The sequence below is a fragment of the Engraulis encrasicolus genome, chromosome 18 (assembly GCF_034702125.1).
Source record: "Engraulis encrasicolus isolate BLACKSEA-1 chromosome 18, IST_EnEncr_1.0, whole genome shotgun sequence".
NCBI lineage: Eukaryota > Metazoa > Chordata > Actinopteri > Clupeiformes > Engraulidae > Engraulis > Engraulis encrasicolus.
Genome location: NC_085874.1, coordinates 20205061 through 20231256, shown reverse-complemented (window position 1 = coordinate 20231256; position 26196 = coordinate 20205061). Strand labels below are relative to the sequence as shown.

Here is a 26196-nt window from a genome sequence, read left to right as displayed (position 1 = left end):
TGATCCGTAAGATGAATATTCAGTGCTGAAAGCACCGCCTCTGGCGGTCATCCGGAACTCATAGAACCGTGGTTATATACATAACCTTCGTTTTATTTCTGTTGAGTTAAAATGTCGATACCACCAAAGCACCTAAACGTGGCATGGAAATCTACGGGTATATTGAAGAGTGAAGTGTGGGTCACCAGACCAAACAAACAAAAACAGCTGAGAGCAAAGCATCAAGGATATCTGGGCTTCCATAACTCCCATGCAATGCCCTGTCATTGACTTCAATGTTAAATGCAGCATTCCAGTTACTAAGACAAAGAGTTTATCATCAAGTATTGAACATTGAAATATAATTTAGAAGGTACCAAATTCCAACTGTATTGATGTAAATGGGAAACAAAGAAAGAAATTTGTATTTGAACACTACAAAACTACTTTGCGTAATAATGTGGAACAGAGCATTTTAAGTTTTTTATTATTTTAAAAAATACCGTTATCATTGGAAGGTTCATTCAAAAACGTTTTAATTGTACTCTAATGGCTGATGACTTGAAAATTATGACGACTGTCATTTGTATTGATTATTTGGGGAAACAGCGAAAAATGTCAGTTGCGTAATAATGTGGAATGCGGTGTACGTGATACAGGAGGAATACAAAATAGCCAAAATAATCTCAAAATGTTTGGGAGAGCGATCCTCCTCAGTGGTACCTGATTTGACCATAAAATAGCCACACTAATCCAGTTACTTGATTGGCAATGAAATTAACTGCAAAGTTGAGAACTGGTAGCTAAGCGAGCACCCACAGTAACACTGAAAGCACCCACATCCACAGAAACATAGTCTTTTCCTTTTAAATCTTCTCAGGCCAGCTACCACAAGCTGAAGACCAACCAGCGCGATCTGGAGAAGGACAAGCAGCAGCTGACCAAGCGTATAGACGAGCTCACTGTCAGGTGAGGCCATTGGCACAGGTATATGGGTATGATGTGACATACGGACCTGCCGGCATGTCAAGGATTTGTTTCACCCCTAGACAAGGTTGTCATCATGCACAGTCTCAAACCCGCACACTCTTGACATACAGTTACATGTTGCAGACAGATGATGGAGTGAGCCAGAAGGCGGTGTGCTAGCACGTAGCATGTCTGTATTATGTCTGTGTCATGTATCGGGAAGGAGGTTTGCCAACGTTCCAAAGCTAAGCTGCCCGTCATCAGTTACTCATAATACTGTATGTGTCTATTTGGGTCAGCAGTGTGAAGCATTTTTGATTGATGGTTTGCAGATGGGTGAAGGTATTCAGGCACTATGCTTCATATCAGACCTTGTGGTCTTGGTGGGAAAAGATAGGTCTACTACACGATAATATTTAGTTTGAAGTTGGCATACAAACTTGCCCAACCTAATCGGGGTGGTGGTGGCTCAGGTGTAGAGGAGCCGTTTGGCAACCAGAAGGCTGCAAGTTTGAGCCCTGCTCTGCCTGACCCCCATGGATGTGTCCTTGAGCAAGATGCCTAACCCCAAATTGCTCCTGGTGGCAGAGTGCTACCCTGCGTGGCAGCCACTGCTACCAATGCTTGAATGGGTGAATGTGAGGCATACAATGCAAACTGCTTTGAGTGCTCGAAGGAGTAGAAAGACGCTCTATAAATGCAGTCCATGGAGTACATGGAGTAAATGTTCAGTCTCAGGATTTGTTTACTTTCTTGTTTACTTTCTGCCCTGGTCCATAGTATATATTTATAATGTCCATATAGCACTGCATTGTTTTTTGTCTATGGCCATACATGGCGTATTGTCACAGGTAGCCTGTGGTGATCTACATTCGAGGAGCAGACTTCAAAACAGGAAACGGCAGGCTGTATAAGTATAGCATTGCTTTTGCAGCCGAAAACAAGAGCGTTTCCTTAATGACGCCCTGGATCAAGTGTTTCATTGTTGTTGGCGCTCGAAGAAAAACAAAGTGTGTAGAAATATGACTAATGAATAGGTTATCAATCCCCTTGGGAAGGAATGCGTAATTGTGTCCCTGAACAAGTTAGATTGTAGATGGTAACTGATATGCCAACACACGCAAGTATTACGTGGGTAGTGACTTGAATAATGCTTCAAGTGCAGAATGTTTTTGAAAGTATGAAAAGGGAACAAGCTCGATTTCACTGAAACATGTGCAATAATGTATAGAAATTTGCATAGAAACCATCAATGCTCTGTTGAAGATAAACCCTATTCATGTCATTTTATGAAGGCATTGAGTCAGTGTTTTCCCAGTTCTGTAAATGTGTGTGTAAGATTGTGTGCTTAATTGACCCTTTCTTGTTAATATTTGGAAGTATTCAGATTTTTGTAGTCACCTTTTGTAGTAGACATCTGCTGCCCCTATACCTGAATCAAACCAAGTGTATGAACATATATCTGAAGTTTCTTGGTGCGATGGATGAACGCCATCTCTGTCACGTGATTGATTAAATATATCCATGGCTGGTATCCAGAAAGTTTGTTTTTTCTCATCAACTAATTTATTTATTTGACCTGAAATTTTAAAAAAGCAAAAATAAGGCCCCCAGCGTGCAGTTATTCATCAACTTTTGTTTCAGGATTTATTATTTATTTATTTATTTATTACATTTAAATGTTTATTTATTCATTAAATGTATTTAGCCTTTTTTAAACACCATTTTGTTGATTCATTACAGCATCAGCCAGGCGACCGCGGCGGACAGCCAGGCGCGTGAGGCACGCATCTCCACGCTTCAGCAGGAGCTGGGGGAGCTGGCCCACCGTGACAACACCCTGGCCCAGCAGATGGAGCAGTTCCAGCACGCCATCAACACCGCCCAGGAGAGCCTCAACGGCACCAGGTCACACTCACTCACTCACTGGTGTCACACAGTCAAGTCTCACGCACATTCAAATTGAAACCGGTGCAGGAATGCAGGGACAATATGGATTGGAATGGCTAATGGAAATGGGCAAAAGAGATGTTCAGTTCATTTCCAAAAATTAATTCCTGAAAATTAATTTAAAAATCAATTTTGGACAATATAATCAGCGATGCTCTTTGGCAAAGTTACTGTACTGCAGGTAGCCAGGACTACTGCCACTTTTTTTTGGTTGCTTTGTTAGGTCGGCATGTCCTTCATTGGAATAAATGAAATGCAGGAAACACCTTGGCTAAAGTTTGACCCTTATTGTTGGGTCATTTACTACCGTGCCCACAAGGGTATTAAGCTTACAGGAATAGATTTTGCACTTGGCAGGGCAAGTATACTGTTCTGTTCCAAAACATTTTCTCCCCATGGCCCTCATTCTTTGTACCCGACCCGTGCCATGCCTTCCCGTCTCCATAGGTTTCTTTTAATCCCCTCATTAATCTGTCGTTCTGTCTGTCCCATATAATCTTTCCATCCATCTCGATTCATTTTCTTTTTATGCGCAGACATTTTCCTACTACTGAACAAATGTTAGATATGCTGACTGCTTGAATTTTGTTAAAGTTTGGCTCTGGTGAAGATGGCATTCAGTGTTCTGAACAGGGCTTTGAAGCAGAAGTTTTTCTCAATTGATTCGTTCCGAACAAAAGTTTTGTCTCATTCAGATTAAACCAAGTGTAATACCATTATATTAATACCAATACCAACGTTTGATAAGTAAGACAAGAACAATTCAAAACAATTATTTATTTCAAATTTGTTGTTTATTGTTATCAAATGATTTTCAACACAAACATCAACGTTATAAAAAGTAATGTGGCTATGCTACTCGGAGGACAACAACCCCACATCTTTGAGGAACGAAATAAAAATTAACCGGTATCTGACTCCAATCTTCAAGCGCTAATCTTCAAGTTATTTAAAATGTATGTCTACCTACCTCGTCTGACTCTGTGTTTGTTCTAATCTTCTGTTCCGTCTATCTGTTCTTATCCTGTGCGCTGCACTGTGCTGCTGCTCTGGACTGCTCTTCCTAAATGTTCCTTGGCTGTCCCCGTTTGGTCGGGCAGACGTGAGGAACAGGACCTCACGCGTTCCATCAGCTCGAAGGAGAACAACATTCGGCAGCTGGAGGCCAGCCGGACCAATCGGCTGCGGCGTTTCGGCGAGCACATGCCCGCCCTGCTCAACGCCATCGACGAGGCCTACGCCAAGGGCATGTTCAAGAGGAAGCCTGTGGGCCCAATCGGTGAGAACACCCCCACACATACTGCTAACACGTACTGTATACAAGGGCATGTTCAATATGAAGCCTGTGGGCCTTGTCGGTGAGAACATCCCCACACATACTGCTAACACGTACTGTATACAAGGGCATGTTCAATAGGAAGCCTGTGGGCCTTGTCGGTGAGAACATCCCCACACATACTGTCAACACGTACTGTATACATACATGCATATCAGTGGTGTAGTCTACGTAGAACGCAGGTATACGGAGTATACCCACTTCTAAATTTCAGGGATTTCAGTATACCCACTTAAAATTGATTGATCCATTGTTTTGAATAGCACAAATATATACAGTATACCCACTTATGGGTTATTATTTACTTAGGGCGGAATTCTCCCGTCTCCACTTAAGTCTGTTTTACGCACGCACATTTTACGCACCTTGATCCTGCGCGCATTCTCCCCTCTGAAAGATTACCACACCCCTCGCGCTTAACTCCGAAAAACAGCGCGTAGCCCAACATGGGCGTGATATATGCTAAATGGGGGGATGAGTCTTCCCCGACTTCATCAGTTGTGGTTTCAAAGAAACCACGGAGCATGGATTTTCAGATCAACCATGGGAAAACCTCGGCAGTCCATTGAGATCCAAAACTGAACTTTAACTTTGAATTTAGAACCACGTGCCAAAAGTCCTCGTGCAAAAGCATATCAAAATCTAACCTCAGCTCATTTTCACAAGCACAAGGCGAGTAGTCGAGGTGAGATAATGACATGGAAACGCAATGTGTACCTTTGCAGGAACTCAGCTGAGCGTTTTGGTGCGCAACAGGTTGATTGAAATAATAAACATGATGAAACGTTTGGTTAAAAATGGAGTTTGGTGTGTTGCCTAGTCAAGTCCGGAAATCAAAACCTGATTTAAAATGCTGATAATTCCCACAGTTAAAACAACACATTGTATTTGCTTACTTTTAAAAGTGCTTCTCCGCTTCTCTGTACAGCAACGTGACATTAATATCATTGGAAATATGTGGATCTCAGCTGTCCGTCAGCATATTACACTTAGGCTACATGCATGCTGAAGAATGAACAAGGAAATCGGAGACTTTATTATTCTGTCGCAGACATGGGAATTAATTGGACATGGGCATGCAATGCCAAGCCAGGACTTAAACGCGCAGCTGATGGGGTGTAAAAGAGACCAGAAGCGAAAAGCCAAAGACATGATCTGATATGTAGGCCTACATTTTTGCGTTTAGCTGTAATGACATTCAGGAAATATTTACTGCCTTACAAAAACAGATAGAACAACCTGTAGCCTACCTCAGTATGTGGCGGTTTTGTATGTCGGGCATCAGTTCAGAAAGTTTAATAGGTTACATGCACATATGCACGAGTTCCAATAAATCACAAAAGTGGAGGAGTTGCAATAAAAACCCTTTACTTAACGTCGTGGCTACAATATTATCACCCCGAAAGTGGTGAAGGTTGTTTTGAATAGGCATACTTTGGGTGGCTGTTAGGATGACTGGAACAGCGGTCTTTAGTCTGACGTGCCTTGTCAATTTAGCCTACTTGTGCATGGTGCAACGAGGTGTTTTTGGTTTTGGTTACCGTCCGTGGAGACAACATGATGATCCTCATACTGATTAATTAATTACCTGCTTTTGTTTGTAAGTTCACCGATATGAGAACATGCTCTGGGCAGCTGGTCATATTTTGTCACAATTAATGTAGGATGTTTATGTAGTGGAACTGTGAATGAATTTCGATTTGAACTCACGCTGACGGTAAGGAACATCAACAAAGCATAAGGCCTACCATGTAACATGTTCAAAATGCGAGCCAAGCGAGCATCAAATGCAATATTACATTTTACCTCATAGTGGCACTTGACCTTACTACAGCCCTTTGATGCGCGTAAAGGCAAACGCGCTTAAGTGCACGGGAGAATACGCTTAGGATTCATTTACATGCGAAACTCCCTGATTTTGGCCTGGCCCCACCCAAAGTGCGCAACTGGTAAAATCGTGCGTAAACCCCGCTTAATCACATACTTGAGTAACCGCGGGTGCGCTGTTAAGCGCTTTTTTTTACTTAAGCGGGTGGGAGAATTCTGCCCTTATTAAATGAATGTACTTATTTACTTATTATTATTTACTTATTGCTCAAATATACAGTATACTCACCATAAAAGAGTAGACTACACCACTGATGCATATTTAACTACATCACTATATTGCAGAAATGCACCTACAGTACATGCACTGTCGTGCACAAACAGATGATTGTTGTGCCGAGATTTTTGTCCTACTGTTTGATTTTTTTATTGTACCATTTTTAATGAATTAATTACCTTTTTGCTTTTTCTTCTGAACTTAAGTGTAACAGAACTTTCATAGTGCGTATCACAATACTGCCTCCTTGCATCGCGATACAGTATTTCGATGCTCGGTTTGCGATTTCTCGATTCAATACAATATGCCTCCTTGCATCATGATGCAGTATCTTGACTTTGCACGTCGCGATTTCTCGGTTCGATACAATGACAATAAAACCAACTTGAACTTGAACTTGAACTTGATGTCCTTACAGCCCTATCACACACACTAATCATTTCGTTCCGTTGCAGGGCACTATATCCATCTGAAGGACCCGTCGCAGGCCATCGCTGTGGAGAGCTGCCTGAAGTCGCTGGTGACCGCGTTCTGCTGTGACAACTTCAGGGACGAGCGCACCCTGCAGACGCTCACCGCCAAGTTCATGAAGGAGAACAGGCCACAGCTCATCGTCAGCGCCTTCAACGATCAAATCTACAACGTCGGTCCAAGGTCTGAGCGCCCCATCCGCACCGGGTTTCTCTGTGGGGAATGGGGACGCAGATGCCATTTTGTCCCATTTTTGCTCCCCCATCTTTATGAAAGGCTCCCCTAATATTCTCTTAATAATAATTACTATATTTGTATAGCACAATTGCATACTGGACATGCAGCTCAATGTGCTTATCAGTTAGATTAACAACAATGTTAAAAACAAAATATAATGAAATGAAGTAGAAGAGAAAAATTATAATAAAATAGGTAAGAGAGATGAGATAAAATAAAATTGGAGTTGATACAAAGGAAGCAAGCAGAAGTAAAATATCAAAGAGGCATAAAGTCCACAGGAATCAGAAGGTTTTAGGCCAAAAAACAAGTGGCATATAGTCACAAGGAACAGGGCACTCAGATGTGGCCCCTGGTGGCTACAGGGGTGAGGAACAACTCCCTTTTCACTTGATTTATGATTTTTTTTTTGGGGGGGGGGTGAACTCTTACACTTAAAAACTCTTTAGCAGAATATTTTTCAGAGTAGTCTATGAAAAAAAGCACACAGCTTTTCAAATGTCAAAATTCACTCGTTTTCACTTGTCTCTGTAGTACACATGCATGGTATCAGGCTAATACTATCATCCACCTTAAACTCCTTCCCTCGTTTTCAGGGCTGTGAACCACCCCACCTACCCCAGCGTCCTGCAAGCCCTGGAGATCGACGACCCCAATGTGGCCAACTGTCTCATCGACATGAGGGGCATCGAAACCATACTCCTCATCAAGGTGTGTGTGTGTGCGTGTGTGCGCGTGTGCGCGTGCCTGCGTGCGTGCGTGCCCCTCATCCCCATCAGATGACTACTGATGAAACGATGATGATTAAATGATTTAGTGGCTGGATTCTTGTCCACAAGGACATTTTACCGTCCTAAAGTGTGGCTGGTGAATTTGACCTCTTATTTATCAAGTCGACTTAAGTTTCACACGTAGATGTTTCTCTGTGTGTCTGTGTCTGCATCCGTGTGTTTGTGTGTCTGTGCGTGGCACTCGATATAGAACAATGACGAGGCCAGGAGGGTGATCCAGCGGAACACGCCTCCTCGTAACTGCAGGGAGGCCTTCACGGCGGCGGGGGACCAGGTCTACCATAACCGCTACTACTCCAACTCATCACAGAGGAAGACCTCAGTCCTCGGGGGAGACGTGGAGGAGGAGATCAAGTGTGTCTGTCTGTCTGTCTGTCTGTCTGTCTGTCTGTCTGTCTGTCTGTCTATCTCAGCAATTCCACTGTTATGTCTACTATGCTGTGATGGTCATGAACTGTGTGTTTGTCGTTCTCAGCTGTTTAGACTGTTATTGGGTCATTTCACGTGAAATCAGGCACTTAAGTGCCCGACCGACCCGAATTTTAATACAACTTGGGGAAAACACCCAAAATGCTAATGTTAATGCTAATTTGGGCAGAGTGTCAGTTGGGGTAACACATGTCAGGTGGGGCGCTACTCTATTACTACTTTACCCACTGTGGATTTATTGTAGCAACGTAGAATCCGAGTGGTAGGGGGTCGTTCAAATTATTCTCAGTAAATAATAAAAAAAATGGATTTGAATACAGGGCTGTGAGCCAAAATGCCAAAGCCGAAAGAGTTATCAAGAAAACGGACAATTAGAATGGAGGGTCAAAAATAACTCTCAATCGGGCAGCCTTGGCCCTGTGGGTCTGTGGGGTCTGTGTTGCTTTTAAACGTCTCTTTTACATGCAGTCAACAGATGGACAAAGGCTAGTCACTATTTTGGCATCCTGTTTTGATCACGCTGTATAGCAACCAGTCTGGCCTGCGGTCATACAAAGTTCATGTTCCAGCAACCACTTACATGACTATAGAATAGACCCGTTGCATCCATATACTATACACAGTCATTGGTTCTGCCATAGTTGACCATCCCCACCCCTTCATCCCATCTTATATGCCGAATTCGAGACGATTCGTCTAATGAATTGTTGAGAGGGGACCATTCGAACAAAACGTTGGACCATTCGTAGAAGGCATGGGGCGTTTCGTGCAGTACCTGAGGATTTTTCGTAGAAGACCTAAGGACGTTACGTTCAATCCATGCAGACCTTTCGTGTAACTGGGCAGATGTTTAGTTTAGTCTGCCTATTTTATTAGCCTATTATTTTTTATATTTTAAAACAATTGTGTGCCTACCACCACAATGCAATGAAAACAAAAATCGAACCATGTAGAAAGTGCGTGCGTCTCTATTTTTTTAAATTAATTATTAATTTTAGTTCAGGCTGCTTTTTTATCATTAGGCCTATTTTATAGCCTATTTTATATATACTATATTGTAACGGACTGCCTCTGCCTCCTCCGGAGTGAGATAACAGCGTTACCCCCTGTGAACTACACGTGCAGCCTATAAAATGGAGTTAATTTCAAATGGCGGGTGAGACTGTCAGGAAGCAACAAGCCGAGAGAGCAAGAGAGAGGGAACCATGAAGTGTGCGCCGAGAAGATCACCATTTGCAAGAATCGCTAAAGCCAGACATTGATGTGAGCTGTTCCAAATTGAGAGGGTTTTGCAAAAGTGCACTACTAAACGTAAGAAAAGATATTCGTTGTGTTGATATGAATTATTTCTAATGTGTTGGTCACTGATTTTTATTCATTTTTGGAAAGGTAACGGCAGTCTTGCTGCCTGGCTGGCGCCCATCTCATAACTACAGTCGTTTGCACCACTACAATATCAACGAAATGTTTTAAAATGTACGACATCAATTTAAAGGTAGGCCCAGGGGATAATGTATTGTCCACACATGACTATAAGAAAATGTTTCTCTACGGGGCGAATAACACTCCGACGCCGAAGGCGGAGTGCTGTTATCTCTGAAGGGAAATGTATTTTCCGTAGTCACGTGTGGACAATACATTATCCCGCTTATCCCGCCTTTACCAACATTATAAAGCATACATAGTTAACCATAGTTTATAGCGTGCGCAAAGAAAGATAGTTCGTGGAACGCTCATAATTTAAACAGGTTAACAAGCAACATGGTTTGGCTACTTTCTAACTTGTTACAGCCACATTGCGCTTCAAACTGTTTGCAGGCTGCCTCGTTCACCGCGCGATATCTACTAAACTCGGGTTCATAACATGATCATTTCTATCTAATCGGCACAGTATTCCAGAAAAAAGCATAGACAACTCAAACACTGATGTGCGCCCTGACCATCATCATTAGCCTATCGACCCTGATACAGGCAGAGCCTATCAAAGGGCGTTGAACACAATGGCTATGGACCTTTTCAATAGGCTATGGTTGGGGAAGTAGGGCCTGCGTCGTGATTCACCGTTGGTGTTTGTATCAGCACGCCAAAAGTTACCTCACTAACGTTAATGATGTTCTTTGCTGAGTAACCTAGCCAAATATATCCAGATAATCGTGAATTATGCTAAATAAAATCTGCCAACATGTATTACCATTCTAGGAGCGATAAGGAGAATGCCGCACAGGCGCGGAGAAAGGGTTCCTTTGACACAGAGAATGCTCTGTGTGGCTGCGCGCATGCAGTGTTTAGTTTGCAGGTTTCAGGCAAATAATGGTGATCGATACGCCCTAGGTCCATAAGACTAACAGTAAAACAGGGACAATGACAAAAGGGATGAATTGCTTGAGGAAATCAAAAGGGACAGAGCGAAGTTATGACAACAAATTGACGTGCACCATTATGCAAGGCCACATGTAGTTATGATGGGTTAACCACTCAGTTACCGTATATGTATGATAAAGATGACTTCAGCGCAGGATATCAGAAATAAACAAGACAGCGCAGATGGCTTTTAATTTTTAACATGGCCACATTATGCGTCAATACGCCAATGCGTATTAGGCTATTTATCATGAAACCTCAAATCGGAAGTAGCCTTATCTTGTACCCAGCACTTTTCAAACCTTACTCGGGTTTATGGTAATTGTCCGGGCCAGCACTTTTGAAATCAAACGGACGCCCTTGCCTGCATGACATGTCATTTGCATGATAAGAGCACGGACGATCATGGACATACGATGGTACACGCATAGCCACACACGCACACAACACGGTTCAGTTCAACGTTTATTGACCAGCAAGCGAGCAGCGCAGTACCAGCTGATTTGCTCTGGAATCTCGAAATGAAAACTGACTTTTCTTGGGAAAAGTGTTGCAAGAACATTGAACTCATTTAGTTGGCCTATCATTGTGCCAAGCGTGTGTCGCAATATTGTACTGGGGATATGTGTTGGGGAGGGCATTAACATTAGGCCTATGACAAAAACATTATGGGGAGGATTGAGGATAAATCTTACACGTTTCCTTATTAATGGAAAATTAATTCCATGCTAATTCCAAGTATGCAAGAACCTAAACAATATGTAATTGCTCCACAGTTCAAGGGTTAGGCTATGGATATTGACACCTTTCCTCCGCGATCGCGGATAGCCCCCACCTTTGCGCTTCTCATCTGGCTGTCACGATATGGAACGGGAAGAGACAGTTCAAGACAAGCGGCATGACTGCAATTGTCATTGTCATTGTCATACAGTAGCCTAAAAAACTGTTAACTGTTCAGCGGTGTGTAGTCAAATTATCACAGCGGTGGTAGATGATTTTATGAAGACCTGGAGGACAAAAACCAACAGACACAATTGCTGAGTGTGTATGCAGTATTTGTAACGAATGATTCTCCTGCCAGGATAGCGTTGGACTACAGAATAACCCATTTACATGTTGAATGTTGAGAGGAGGCATTTTGAAAAGTCGAAGACCTATTCACGAGGATATCATAGCTACCTTTCCTTGTCAATGTCCCATGCACTACAAAATATTCCAGAACCTCATCTGCGAATGCGGTACACTTCAAGCTTCACAAAACCCACTGGTTAACAGCAGGTTTTACGCACACATTTCGAAGCGGTTAATCACAGATGCTGCTCTCGTACACTGGGTTTAATACACCCTGCAATACTGGCAAACTATTATTCAATTACCATTTCATTTGTTCATGCAAAGACGCGGCGGAGAGAGAACGCGCTCCTGTGCAGTGTTAAAGTAGCGATTTAACGTCTCTCTCTCTCTCTCTCTCTCTCTCTCTCTCTCTCTCTTTCTCTCTCTCTCTCTCTCTCTCTCTCTCTCTCTCTCTATACTGTAGCCATGGGCTTAACACAGGGGTTCTGTAATGTTTTCAACACTGTTAGGACCTATATTGTTTTCTGGCTCATGGAACTATTTGTTGTCATTCAGAATCAGAAACATCAAAGTGTCGGGAGACAGCTTTCTCTTGTTGCTGGTGCTTCGCATCTAAAAAGTTACCGGAAAGTCAGAAAACTCGCTGCATGACAATGTGCTCAATGGTCAATAGCCTACTTCTAGATGTACTATAGTCTATAGCCTAGACGCGCGCTGCTCTGATTCAAAGCGAGCACAATGGTCAATAGCCTACTTCTAGACACATTAAACCGCACTGCTTTGATTCAAAGCGAGCAGGCTGTGCTTGGTCCCGCCTCTCTGCCCGCAGATGGGAGTAAAGTAACGGCGTAAAAGTGAAAAAAAAGCTTCTCAAATATTGTCTAGATAATTGTCAAAAAATGTAAGGGAGTAAACGTAAATTGTCAAAAAATTTAACGACGTGAAAAAAAAAGCTTCTCAAATATTGTGTAGATAATTGTCAAAAAATGTAAGGGCGTAAACGTAAATTGTCAAAAAATGTAACGACGTAAACATTAAAAAACCAACAACATAGCCCTACCTGTTAAAATGAGTAAGTACATTTTATTTATAGATTTACATGTTTAAATCAACAAAAAACAAAACTTAACAGCTGATTTACATATTTAAATAAACAAAACCCTTAAAATGAGCATTAAAAAAGCTGATTTACATTTCTAATATAGGCAGGCTGAAGAAAACCCTTTAAAATGAGCATTAAAAAAGCTGATTTACATTTCTAATATAGGCAGGCTGAAGGGACGTTTAGTTGAAACCTAAGGATCTTTAGTTCAATTTTAAGGACCTTTCGTAGGCTTTTGCGGTAGACGGAACATCCTCGACGAAAGATCCCCTGCCTTATACGAATGGTCCAACGTTTTGTTCGAATGGTCCCCTCTCAAGAATCCATTCGACGAAAAGACCTGTACCCTATCTGCCTTCGCAATGGAATTCTCTTTTCTGATAGGCTGATGGAGTGACCATTAATTGCCTGGAACCAGTCAAGCCTCTAATTTGGATACACATAGAATCTTTGTTTGGAATGCCGACAGTATCGACGCTATAGCGTAGGAATCATGCACATGATCTACGCAAAATTAACTAATCAGACCGTTGGCATTCCAAAGGGAAGATTCTAGGTGCGTCTTATGTTACTTGCGTCCAAGTTAATCTCTTGGCAAAGGCAACTCCGTCTTCTACACCTCTGTCTCACCATTAACTTTGTGGAACTGGTCATCTCATCGGCTGTTATCCCTTGCATATTTATTTTTATGTTCTATGTGGTAATTAGACTCCTACATCTTGAACTGTAGAGTAAGGTACTTTCGGTCTGATTGTACATTTGAATTAGGGCTTGACATTAACTTTTTAGTTCACCAGCCACAGTGGATAGTGGTTTTCCCAGTCACTAGCCATTCTGCCTTTCTACTAAGCACAGTTTTGTCAGTATTTTCTTTTAAGTACGGTATTTTCTTTTGCGATGATGCATTTTAAACTCGGAAAATGATGGTGATACAAAAAAAAAAAATCTATCAGTGGTATGAACCAAAGGGTGTTAATCAGTCATATAGAATCTGAATGATCTTGTTGAACTGACGTATAACACAAGGTTTAAAAAAACAGGATATAGGCTACAGAAGAAGAAGAACAAGTTACCTGCTAAAGTGGCTAGTAAGATTTTCAATCATTACCAGTCACAGCCAAGTTTAACCCATTGATGCCTGATGTTGCACGCGCACACACGCACACACACACACACACACACACACACACACACACACACACACACACACACACACACACATACACACACACCTGTCCAGAAATTGTGCTTTTGTGGAGATTTCGGTGGAGTTTGTAGCAGTTCAGCTAAATGTTGTGTCTCTTATTCCGTATCCTATTCAGCCAATTGCGGGAAGCTGTTGCCAGCCAACAGGAGCACCTGTCTCGTCTTCGCGAGAGCAAGCAGACGCTGGAGGCGGAGATCCGGCAGAACAACGCTCTGAACAGAACCTCCTCTGACCAGCTCACCAGAGTCAAGGTTGTCTGTCTGTCTGTCTCTGTGTCTCTCTGTCTGTCTGTCTGTCTGTCTGTCTCTCTGTCTCTCTGTCTCTCTGTCTGTCTGTCTGTCTCTCTGTCTCTCTGTCTGTGTTATAGCTAGTTAAGTACAGGGTATTGGTTACAGTCCCCTGGAGTAGTGTGGTTATGGATGAGGGTGTAAGACTCACCATCCGTATTATTTCTATAACCTTCTGATTACGATCTCCCTGTCCATGAGGATATGGATTTTCCAGGTTCTGAAGTTGTATGTGATTTATGTGTTTGACTTAAAGGGAAATGCCTCTATTTTGGGCCTGAATGCGGTCAAAATCGTTGCCCTGGGTTTATAAAGGAGGTAAAGTGTCTTATTTTTCATGTTAGGCGTTGCCTTGTTTTAAGGAGGGAGTAAGTATCTCAGCTAGTGATAGTCAATGGATCACACTTGCTACAGTGATCCATTCACTTTCACTACCTTAGCTACATACTCCCTCTTTTAACTTGTCGTAAAGCCAGACATCGATTCACATGAAAAATAAGTCACTTTACCCCCTTTATAAACCCCAACAATTTTAACTGTATTAAGCCCCAAAATAGTGGCATAGCCCTTTAAGCCTCACCGTTTTTGAGCGTTTTTGTTGGTGTTCTGATGAGTCTTTGTCTAACAGAACCAGTGCAGGAGGTTGAAGATGGAGATCACTGAGCTGCAGAATGTTGAAGAGCCCCAGTCTGACGACCTCGTACCACTGGTGAGTAAGAAACGGGCATATGCTGCACACCATCAAAAACACTGGTACATCTATATACAGAAGGAGGAGGTTAAAGCCCACACATCCTGGGAGCAGGACAACCAAATGATAAGATAAAAATGATAAAAGTCCGCCTCAACCAGGATTTTTATGCTCCCACTTAATAAAAATGTTTTGCGTAACGTTAAAGGGACTCTGTGTGAGATTTTTAGTTGCTTATTTCTAGAATTCATGCTGCCCATTCACTAATGTTACCTTTTTCATGAATACTTACCACCAGCATCAAATTCTAAGTTTTCATTATGACTGGAAAAATTGCACTTTTCATACATGAAAAGGGGGATCTTCTCCATGGTCCGCCATTTTGGATTTCCAAAAATAGCCATTTTTAGCTGCAAAAATGACTGTACTTGGACCATACTAGAAAATGTTTGTTTAATACTTGGTAAACTTTCATGTAAAGATCAAATTTGGCAATAGGCAGCCCAATTTCAATAAGCAGCATAGTTGCAGTACTTTTTTTGACCATTTCCTGCACAGTGTCCCTTTAAAAAAGGGAGCAGAAAAATCCCAAATCCTGGTTGAAGCAGACTTTTCATTTTTTATCACATCAGTTTACAGAACCAACATGAACAACATGGATTGACCAGTTGTGGATGTGCCCTGACTGTCCTTGGTATCCACACTCACAGTACCCCTAATCACATTGAAAACCGAAACATTACCTTAACCATGTACATTAAGATAAAGAAACGGCCAACCATTTGAGGTTATGCTTCAGGAAAAATATTTGGTGAGTGTTGTCTCACAGGCAGCATCTTGCCAAACCAATGTCAATGACTCTGAATTCTGTTTCCTCTTGTCACGAGGGGTTGTTCAACTTGATTCACTGGGTTATGAATCATTTTTCTCCAACTTTGCTTTCTTTCACCGCACATTTTTGACGGCTCAACTCCTGACCCGCTAGGTTGGTGGGGGGAGTAATTAACCAGTGCTCTCCCCCATCCTACTCCATGAATGAGGTACCCTGAGCATGGTACCGTCCCGCCGCACTGCTCCCTTGGGGCACCATTGAGGGCTAACCCCATGTACAGACCAGGAGCAAACGAAGCGACGGAAGTCATTATTTCTCTATGGAGGGCACGTGACCTGCGCTACCAAAGCGAATTCGCCAGGAGCGAAGCTTCTTGCGCAACCAGAGCGAATTTTGACGATTAAACTAAATCTAATCGCAGGCGAATTCGCTCCGACGGTGTTCGGCGAACACCAATCGGAACGTTCATATCTCTGAATGTCCCAGGCTGTCAAGCCAGAGCGGTTATGTGATTAGGTGAATCAAACATGTCAATGCTGCGTCTGGAGCGAATACAGCGAATTCAAGGCGAAACTTCTTCTGCTACCCACGCTACCAGGCAGCGTAGTTCGCTCTTGGTCTGGACACGGCATTAATGCAATTTCGTAGTGTGCAGTGAACACTTGTGTGCTGTGGAGTGCTGTGTCACAATGACAATGGGAGTTGGAGCTTCCCAATCGGGCTTTCACTTTCACTTTCACTTCATAATATCATACTCTGTACCATAGGAGGCCGACCTGGACGAGATCAAGGAGAAGCTGGTGGTGTCGGTGCGTCAGTGTGAGGAGGCGAAGGAGAGACTGGCCCAGCTGCGCAGCGAGGCCTCGGAGGCGGACCACAAGTTCAAACAGCACCGCGAGCAGATCGCCAGCGTGGCGGAGGAGGCCGAGCCTATCAGGGTGTGGCAAAATTCCTCTGTCTATGCTCCTTAGTGTCTGTCTGTGTGTGTGTGACAAGCAGTGTTAATTTCTTGATGAAATATTTTTGTCATAATTATCGTTAACGATTGTTTTTCCCCTGACGACAATAAAACGATGACGAAAAAAGCAACATGCGTTTGTACGGAAAAAAATAGCTATATTGATTGAGGATTTAGTTAGGACCTAGACCATGGTCCTAAGAAGGAACAGCTGCTATAAATATGTTGTTTTGATGTTAATGAAAAACCCAAAGTTGCAAAAACATTTGTTTACAGACAGATTAGGTTTAGGTTCACTGGATTTGAATGCTAGGTAAAATGCATTGGAGTCAATGGAAGGTCCTAACAAAGATGCAAGAATGTGTGTGTGTGTGGGTGTGTGTGTTGTAATTGTATTTGCTTGTAATAAATACATGACCATGTGTTTGTGTGGTATGGTGGCTCACAGGAAGAGCTGAACAAATGCGATTCGGACGTGGAGAAGAGTAAACACCACCGGAAACACTACGAGGAGAAACGCAAGACCCACCTCAGCAACATCCAGGCACTGAAAAGCAACCTGCAACAGAAGGAGAAGGAGCTCAAGGTACTACTTCACTCCACTGCAACACACACAAGCGCATCCTCAGGACACATGCCTGGTCCCGGCTGGGACACTGACTGGTACAATGGAGACTCGGAGTTGCTTGCGGCTTGAGAACCTTTCCTGTGTTCTCTCACGGTCTCTCCTCACATGAAGCCCAAAAACACTCTTGGGAGAGCGCGGATGGACTGTGGCGCAGCACTCTAAGTTATAGGTGTCACCTAAATTGAACACACATACTTGTTCACGGCTAATTACGGATATTTAGGGTGGTGTTAGTAGGTAAGATGACTGCTCTTGGCTAAAAAATGACATTGCATGAACATAGCAGTTCGCTAAAAGCATGCTAACAAACACATAGCCTGCAGTCTGCCTGACGAACCAGACCTGACAAAGCTTATTTTGTCAAAATCCCAAAAGTAGCAAGTTATTATCTTACTCTTGGCGTAATCACAGGTACTTGTGGATTGAAGCACATAGTCCCAGAAACTCTTCACCAACTCCAGAAAGTAATGTGATGATGCTTTGTTTATTAACAATAGCCATTCATTTGATGCTGCACTATGCAGGCTGGAGGAGACTGTCTGCCACGCACGCGACTCGTCTCCTCCTCGAGGACACAGATGTGCCACGCACGCGACTCTCCTCAATAGCTCATTTTGCGATTAACCCACATGGAAAAATAAATTAAGATTAGATGTGTACTGAAAACGATGTTTACAAGGAAACAACTTAACCAATACTCATGAAATACCCAAAACATCAATGCCGATGCCTGATTCGAATATTAAAGGCTATTGATTTATTTTTTCCTGCATTCCTGCATAGGGGTACGCGTACCATAGTTTGGGAAACAATGCTTTATGGGCTTGCATGCCCATGGTGGCCTGGGTTTAAGTCCGGCCTGGGTCCTTTGGCAGCCCTGCCACTGCCTTTCTCTCTCTCTCCATCTCTCTTCATGTCATACTCTCGACTATTCCATAAGCAAAAAAGACACAAAAGCCCTTTAAAAAATTAAATGAATAAAGAAACACATCTTTCTGATATTTGGGCTAGTTGATCATTATGGGAAATTGGGATACAATTTAGGACTATAACAGTGATCACTCATCCTTACATGCCATCATTGAAATTTAATTGAAGCTACTTTCTGAAGCTGATCGGATTGTTGACAAAGTTACACTGTGTGTGTGTGTGTGTGCGTGTTTGTGTGTTTGTGTGTGTGTGTGTGTGTGTGTGTGTGTGTGTGTGTGTGTGTGTGTGTGTGTGTGTGTGTGTGTGTGTGTGTGTGTGTGTGTGTGTGTGTGTGTGTGTGTGTGTGTGTGTTCATGTTCAGGAGTCCATAGCAAAGGCTGTGACTATTTGTCCGGAGCGTGTGGATGTGCGGAGGACGGCCAGGAGTCTGGACTCTGAGATCAACCGGCTGCGCGTCAGCATCAACACCCAGCAGGAGCAGCAGGGGGACCGAGAGGCCATCATCAGGTCTGCACCCTTTCTTTACATTACTTGACATTACATGACCAGTACTATTACCATTACATCTAGCTCAATGCTTGAAGTGGAGAAAAAAGAGGTGCAGGAACCCTAATCGTCCGAAAATACCATCCAAAAAGAAGTGCAGGAACCCTGATTTTCTGACAGTCTCATCAGTACCAAATTAGTACAAGTCACATTTTTTGCAGGCCTATTGCCTGCACGCATTTCGAAAAAGTTGTTTTGAACTTATAAAATGTGGCACACTAGATAAGATCTGCCGGAACGCTGAAGATGAAAATTATGAGGATCGGGAACTGAGTTCCCTCCACTTCAAGCACTGATCTAGCTGACACTTTTATCCAAAGCGGCTTACAATGATTTCGATACAGGTTATTGGCTACAGTCCCTGGAGCAATGTGGGTTAGGTACCTTGCCCAAGGGCACTTAAGTCATGGAGTTGAAGGGTGGGATCAAAACCTGCAACCATCAGATCTTAAAGTGATACTGTCCCATTTTTCGAAATAAGCTTATTTGACACCTCCACTTGAGTTAAATAATAGGATTTTGCCGTTTTCCTATACTTTCAACCGTTTTGTAGCTATGGCAGTGCCAATTTTACCTCCAAGCTAGCAGTTAACATTGAGTCCTATGAGACCAGTTAGCCACCAGCTGGTCTCATAGGACTCAATGTTAACTGGTAGCATGAAGGTAAAATCTGCACTGCCATACCCAGAGAACAGTTGAAAGTACAGGAGAACGGTAAAACCCTATTATTTAACTCAAGGGGAGGTGTCAAATAAGCTTATTTCCAAAAATGGGACAGTATCACTTTAAGTCCACCTCCCTAACCACTATGCCACGGCTGCACCACAAATCCGCATCGTCTTTTTGTTGTTTGCTTAACTCAGCCATCTGACATTTTTTGATGGTGTAGCTTGCTTCCGTGTGGACCTGAGTTTCTAAAAGGTTTCAGCTTTGACAAGAGTCGTTGACTTGTGTTCTGCTCTTATTGTCGGACCGTACTCTTCCAAGCCATTTTGTCACTAGAACATGTGTTTGTTGTTGTGTTGTATTGTATTGTGTTGTTGGAAAACTAAGAAGTAGGAATGTCTGTTGTTTTAGGCAATACCAAGAAGCCATGCAGAAATACAACTCCACATACAGGGACGTGAAGACCCTTAAGAAGTTCAGTGATGTCATCAATGACATCATCCAGCAGAGGCAGAGGGCGTTTGCTAAGATGAGGAGGTGAGAACAGGATCATGAGCTAACCGGAGCATCTGCTCACCTTTTTGAAACTCTTTTTGTGCTTTTCTGCATCATGTTCTTATATATTCAAAAAAATAAAAAAAATAATGAAAAGGTACTATTGAAATGGGTTATTGAATATTGGTAATTTTTCTGTTATTGTATATTAAACATTCTTTTTGATGTACTACATTAAATCCTTTTTTTAATTGATGACAATTCATGTAGTTTCTGATCTTGGTGATATTGTGTTTCTTTGGCCTCATGTGAATTCTGCCTCTCTCTCCACCTAGTTTCTACTCTTTGCGCTGCAAGTACTATTTTGACGCGACTCTGGCACAGAGGGGTTATGTGGGGCACATCAACTTTGACCACAAGAGTAAAACACTCCTTATTGCGGTAAGCCACCCAAAGGGCTCCTGTCAATTTGACCACGGCTAAAATGCTGACATTAGCTGTTGCTCAAACACAGAACTCCTGTCACATTTGCCCGTCACTCTTATCTTTCACATTTTCCACTGTTTTAGCACTTTTTTAAAGAAAAAATGAAAAAATCAGATCATTTTCCCATTTCCAATAAATAATCAAATCTAGTAAAATTGCAATTAAGTGATTGTATTAAAATGGCCTTTGAAGGGCTTTTACAGTGTTTTTGAAAAGAGCTCTAAATTGTGTCTATCTGGCCTGTTTAGGTCCAGCCAGGAGGCAAGACTAAGGCATCCCTGAGTGACATGCGATCTCTCTCGGGAGGAGAGCGTTCCTTCTCCACTGTCTGTTTTGTCCTCTCGCTTTGGTCCATCACGGAGTCGCCTTTCCGGGCCCTGGACGAATTCGATGTCTACATGGTAGAGCATTTGCTTATGTGACTTTGCTTCATTCCCCAGCTCTGCTTTTGATTATTCTGATATGAATTGGCAAAATCTCACCTGCACATAAATTACTGTTTTCCAATTGCCAGACTAGAGCAATGTTTCCAGATTGCATAACTTGAACCTTTAGAATTTAGAACTTGACTGTATTTTGTTGCGACCATTCTGGACAGCAAGGTTCCATTCTATTCAGTTCAACAGATTTCCTGGCCCACTCGATGTCTTTTCCTGGCTCAATGTCGAGTTCAGTTTTCTGATTAGCAGTTCCTTCCTGGACATCCAGTCTTTTAGATGTCCTAGTGGGAAAGTATAGTCATTTGTCATTGGTCACTGCAGTCTGTGCTGCATTTGTTGGAAGAGGTTCAAATGGTTTATAAGAAGTTTCTAATTTTCAATATGACAAGTTTCCAAGCTGCAATCCTATGGTAGCCATGCCCCTTTAGGAATTTAGGAGATTAATATGGGAATGAATTGTAGTTCAGTGGGAAGTTGTACCTATACAGTATAACTAACCAAACGCACTATGACTTATCTTGTTGACCACCATTTTGAAAAATGTTGGTGCCTCTGTCTGTCTTGGCTACAGTAATTAGTTGCTGCAGTCTGTGCTGCGATTGCTTCAAGAATATATGGCTGACTAGGTGTCTGTCTGTCTGTCTGTCTGTCTGTCTGTGTTGGCTTCAGGACATGGTCAACCGGAGGATCTCCATGGACATGTTCCTGAAGGTGGCGTCCAGCCAGCGCTTCAGACAGTTTATCTTTCTCACGCCACAGAGCATGAGGTGAGCCATGGTTCTTGTCCTTGCAAATTGTCTGTGTCTGTGAGCGTGCAAGAAGTCTTATTTTAAAGTGTATATCGCAGGTTAACCACTACTTTGGATCAATGTGTACAAAATGTATTCAATAAATGATCCACACATATAAGTCCCTTCAAAAACGATGTTAAACAACGTTTTTTGTTGTTTGTTGTGGCAAATGTGGGTTTCTACCGTAACCTGGCGACTACGTCAGGCGAGTCCATGGGTGAACGTTCTAATTTTATTTGCCTGGAATTTTACATAGGCGAGGTGACGATCACTAATGATATAACGGCCGTGGCCTGCCTAGGCCTATAATAGAAATCGCAACTACCGGTAATCGTGCGGCTTTTCTCATGCAGGGCACTGTAACAACTAAATCCAAAGGATTTAGTAACTTTTGGCCACCTAGTTTTAGTAGAAATGCTATTCACGCAGGGTTGCAAATTCTGCTTGGGCCTATAGACTATGGGGTGACATGGGCTTCTTTTTTTGACTATTCCCTTTATATTTTTGGGCTTGCTTTTAATCATTTTTAATTAACTGCCAATATCGTGTCAGCTAAATGCAATAGGCTACCTAAATTACAAACAGCACAAACGGGTCTCTTGAAATTATCTGCATAGCCTAAAATGTGGTGCTATTCGCCCGACTGTGGAGTCACTGTCCATGGTGCTGAAATTGCGTCAAACTTTTCCGAGGTGCAAAACAGTAGGCTAAAGTATAGCACCTGACCCGATTCAATGCCGCTGTTGTAAAAATCACATGGCCTATTTTCAATTTCCTTTGACTGTTCTGTAAAATATATTACATGCAACTTCAATAAAGGTCACCCACATGCGTGTCACAAATCAATAGCATAGGTAACCCACGCGGCGGCAGGACTATTTCGGTTATATTCCTTCCAAAAAAAAAAAAAAAGTCAGATGCCGTGTACAGACCAAGAGCGAACGGAGCGAACGAAGCGACGGAAGTCATTATTTCTCTATGGAGGGCACGCGACCTGCGCTACCAAAGCGAATTCGCCAGTAGCGAAGCTTCTTGCGCGACCAGAGCGAATTTTGAAGATTAAACTAAATCTAATCGCAGGCGAATTCGCTCTGACGCTGTTCGGCGACAACCAATCGGAACGTTCATATCTCCGAATGTCCCAGGCTGTCAAGCCAGAGCCGTTATGTGATTAGCTGAATCAAACATGTCAATGCTGCGTCTCGAGCGAATACAGCGTATTCAAGGCGAAACTTCTTCTGCTACCCACGCTACCAGGCAGCGTAGTTCGCTCTTGGTCTGGACACGGCAAGAGTGTCACAAAAAACTGCACTGTCCGTAATTATAGGCCTACCAAAAGAAACTATCCATATAGAAAAAATCAAGTCTTCAGTTTCAATAATCCACGTTGTGTGGCGCAAATGTAGCCTATCCTCCAAACAAAGTCTCTCGCGGCCAAAAGTGACTAAGCTCACCTCTGATGATATAGCCTACTTATGTTCCAGGTTACTCACGGCACTGAGACGATGCAGGATAATCCATGGAAAGTCTTCAAGCAATCCAAACAGAGCGGCTCAAGCAAGACAGTAAAACAACAATAATCGCCAGATCAAATATAAACATAAATAGGCTACCAAAACTAGCCTATGTAGATTTGGTATGACGTCTGATAAAAGCCTCTCATTCAGATGGCCAGGGAGAGAGGCAAACAATCTTTCAACAGAGTTATCTGGAGCCTTCGAGTAGAGCCTTTTGGTTGTATCTTTTCAGTCTCTATTTTCCTACTACGCGCGTTGGATCCACGTTTTTAGATGCGTCCCAGCATCTCTATAAGAGGGTAGGCTGTCTGTCCGTCCGTCCGTCTGAAACGCGTTCTTCAAATTGTTCTCTCCTGTGTCCACAAGGTGGGGGAGTTGACTATTTGGCCTGGAGCACGCAGCTGATTGCATTGTGAGACAAGTGCAGCGCGAGTGCAATGCAAGTGCTGGTAGCCTACATTGAATAAGAAGCAGTGATAACGCGCCAGTTGCCCTAGCCAGGACAACTGAGGGGGGCATTCAATTTTCTGAATTATTTTGCGTTTGGGCCGTGGGAGGCAACTTCGTTTCGTTTTCACCAACACCATTGTGAAGTGTGTGTCACTATGTTCACGGTCTTTACCCCCTTATGAGACTTCGGCCCGAGGATGTCAAACGTGAGGGGGGGCGCTTCATCATGTTGTGTATGATAGTGTCACGTTGTGCAGCTCAACTATTTGGTTTGTCAGAAACTCGCGGCAATGACAATGAAACTTGGTGCTCGAAACAAGTAGACAAATGCGCCATTTGACATACGGCGTACTGATGTTCTCGGACATATTGCAAGGGAGGTTCATTTGTTTTCTGCTGACGGCCGTGTGGACTGCACAGGTGCTTTCCGCTGTGCCCAGATTGCTTTGCAGTCGTTTGAATTTGGTAATCTCTGGCACTCTTACAATGCAGCCGACTGCTTTGTACCTTGCCGTTAAAAAGCTTGGAGCGAATGATTCACCCAAACGGTTTTATTTATTTATTATTTGTCGCTGTTTACATTCTTTCCCACTTGGACATGATGCTGAAATGGCGTGATAGACCTACTAAAGGTTGATACTAACAATGTCTGGTAATTTGTAGTGTAGGCCTACTTGAAATTTGAAATCACATGGTACTTCTCCAAATTAAGCTTTCGAGACTCGCACTCTGAGGCAAGCGCAATCGTAGCCCCCCCCCGTGGCTCCCTGCAGCGGTCATGGTATAATATTGCCAATGATATTTATTTCATACCCGTACGGCATAATTCAATCATACACCGTACAGAATGCAGGGCTACCGCTACTGCGGGCTACTGAATGGCCTCGCCTGACGTCACACAATAGATTAGAATTCTTTTGAACATGTTACTGAAAATACACACTTTTCCCCATTATATTTCATTTTCTGATGCCCTGTTGCATGAAAAAAACGATGGATAATTGTTGAAGTGGTAGAACTATCACAGGAATTCCATTATTTTGAATAAAAATTGACCTGAGATATACACTTTAAATGGATTTACATCCTGTTTAAATATCTTATCTTAGGCAGCTGTTTGAAGTCTGGTGATTATCACCTTCTCTAACCAGTTACACGTACATTAAAGTTACATACATTAATAATGTACACCAAAGGTTATTTGTCACATTTCTTAAAGGAGATTTTAGTTTGTCCCTATAATCTCTAATGTATCATTTAACAATTCATCCATTGCCTTCCCGTTGATTTTGTCTCTCTGTCTCTCCATCCTCCAGCTCCCTCCCGGTTAGTAACCTGATCCGCATCCTCCGCCTGAATGACCCTGAGCGCAACCAGACCATCCTGCCCTTTGGCCAGCGCAATTCTGACCCATAGACAGGGGTGGGGCAACATTCACGCACACACACACACACACACACACACACACACACACACACACACACAGAGATTAATTCTTATTGTTTCTTTCATTCTGTCTGGTTATCTGTGTACATTGCAGGCCACATGAGGGAAGACTACCTCACTTTAAGTTCTGTCTGATGGGACCCCTTACTTTCTGTTTTACCTTCATGTTTTCTTTCGCTTAACTGAAATCTAATCTTTTTAGTTTCCGGATTTAAATACATTTAAGGAATAAAATGTTATATAAGTTCTGTATGTGGTGTACATAAATTTAATGTTTATTTAAAAAACATTTTTTTTGTTTGTTCATTTTTTTTGGTTCGTTTTGTTTCCCAAATTTTTCAAAAAATCTTGATTTAAAGTATTAAAAGCAATATGTTTGTTACTGTGTTATTAAATTTCAAATCAAGTTATTTGTAAAATATGTCGGTGTGTTTTTTAATACACATACTTCCACATCAACCAGCTGTATCACACTATATGGCATAACATCTTAATGCATTCTATGGAGTTCTACCAAGGAGTACCATGATTACTTAATCCTGAAACCACCACCTGTTACAAAAGCAAATTAGAATAGAATATAGAATAGAATATACTTAATTGTCATGCCAGCATGGAAATTGCCTTTGGTCTCACAGAATAAAAACAGGATGTAAATACCCATAGACACAAATAGACATTAGAAGGCTGACACAATCAAAGTTTGATGACAAAATCAAACAACGTTTAATGGAATGACTGGAATATCAGGAATAGAGGTTGTTCCAGACAGGGAAAGCCATGAAATTCGGCCATTTTGCATGCACAGTCAGGGAATGAATACAGAGTAGTGTGTAAATGGCAAAACATAGTTGTTTTCTTACAGTTTTTGTTTTGCCGCCTCTCTTTAAAAGAAATTTCCTTCAAACTAAGCTAACTTTGGGGGCGTACGGAAATATTATTCTTCTACGGTCAGTATTGGAAGCATCAGGGAAGCATGCAATGACACTTCCGCGAGGGTCGGAGTGTGGAACAGGTCATAGG

At 42.4% G+C, this 26196-nt stretch overlaps 1 protein-coding gene across 2 annotated transcripts in view; it reads left to right on the top strand.

Annotated features, from left to right (window-relative positions):
* si:dkey-119f1.1 (Structural maintenance of chromosomes protein 6-like) overlaps nt 1–25554 on the top strand; it is a 48552-nt gene extending 22998 nt beyond the window's left edge. For both annotated transcript variants that reach the window (XM_063223218.1, XM_063223220.1), the window contains exons 12-27: nt 860–948; nt 2692–2856; nt 3999–4177; nt 6794–6992; nt 7643–7757; nt 8028–8191; nt 14126–14261; nt 14926–15006; nt 16588–16758; nt 17227–17364; nt 18698–18843; nt 19960–20085; nt 20379–20484; nt 20778–20930; nt 21639–21736; nt 25044–25554. In XM_063223218.1, the coding sequence (XP_063079288.1) occupies nt 860–948; nt 2692–2856; nt 3999–4177; nt 6794–6992; nt 7643–7757; nt 8028–8191; nt 14126–14261; nt 14926–15006; nt 16588–16758; nt 17227–17364; nt 18698–18843; nt 19960–20085; nt 20379–20484; nt 20778–20930; nt 21639–21736; nt 25044–25143 (2166 nt within the window). In that variant the 3' untranslated portion in view covers nt 25144–25554. The remainder of the gene's footprint in view (nt 1–859; nt 949–2691; nt 2857–3998; nt 4178–6793; nt 6993–7642; nt 7758–8027; nt 8192–14125; nt 14262–14925; nt 15007–16587; nt 16759–17226; nt 17365–18697; nt 18844–19959; nt 20086–20378; nt 20485–20777; nt 20931–21638; nt 21737–25043) is intronic.
* The last annotated feature ends 642 nt before the right edge of the window (nt 25555–26196 follow it).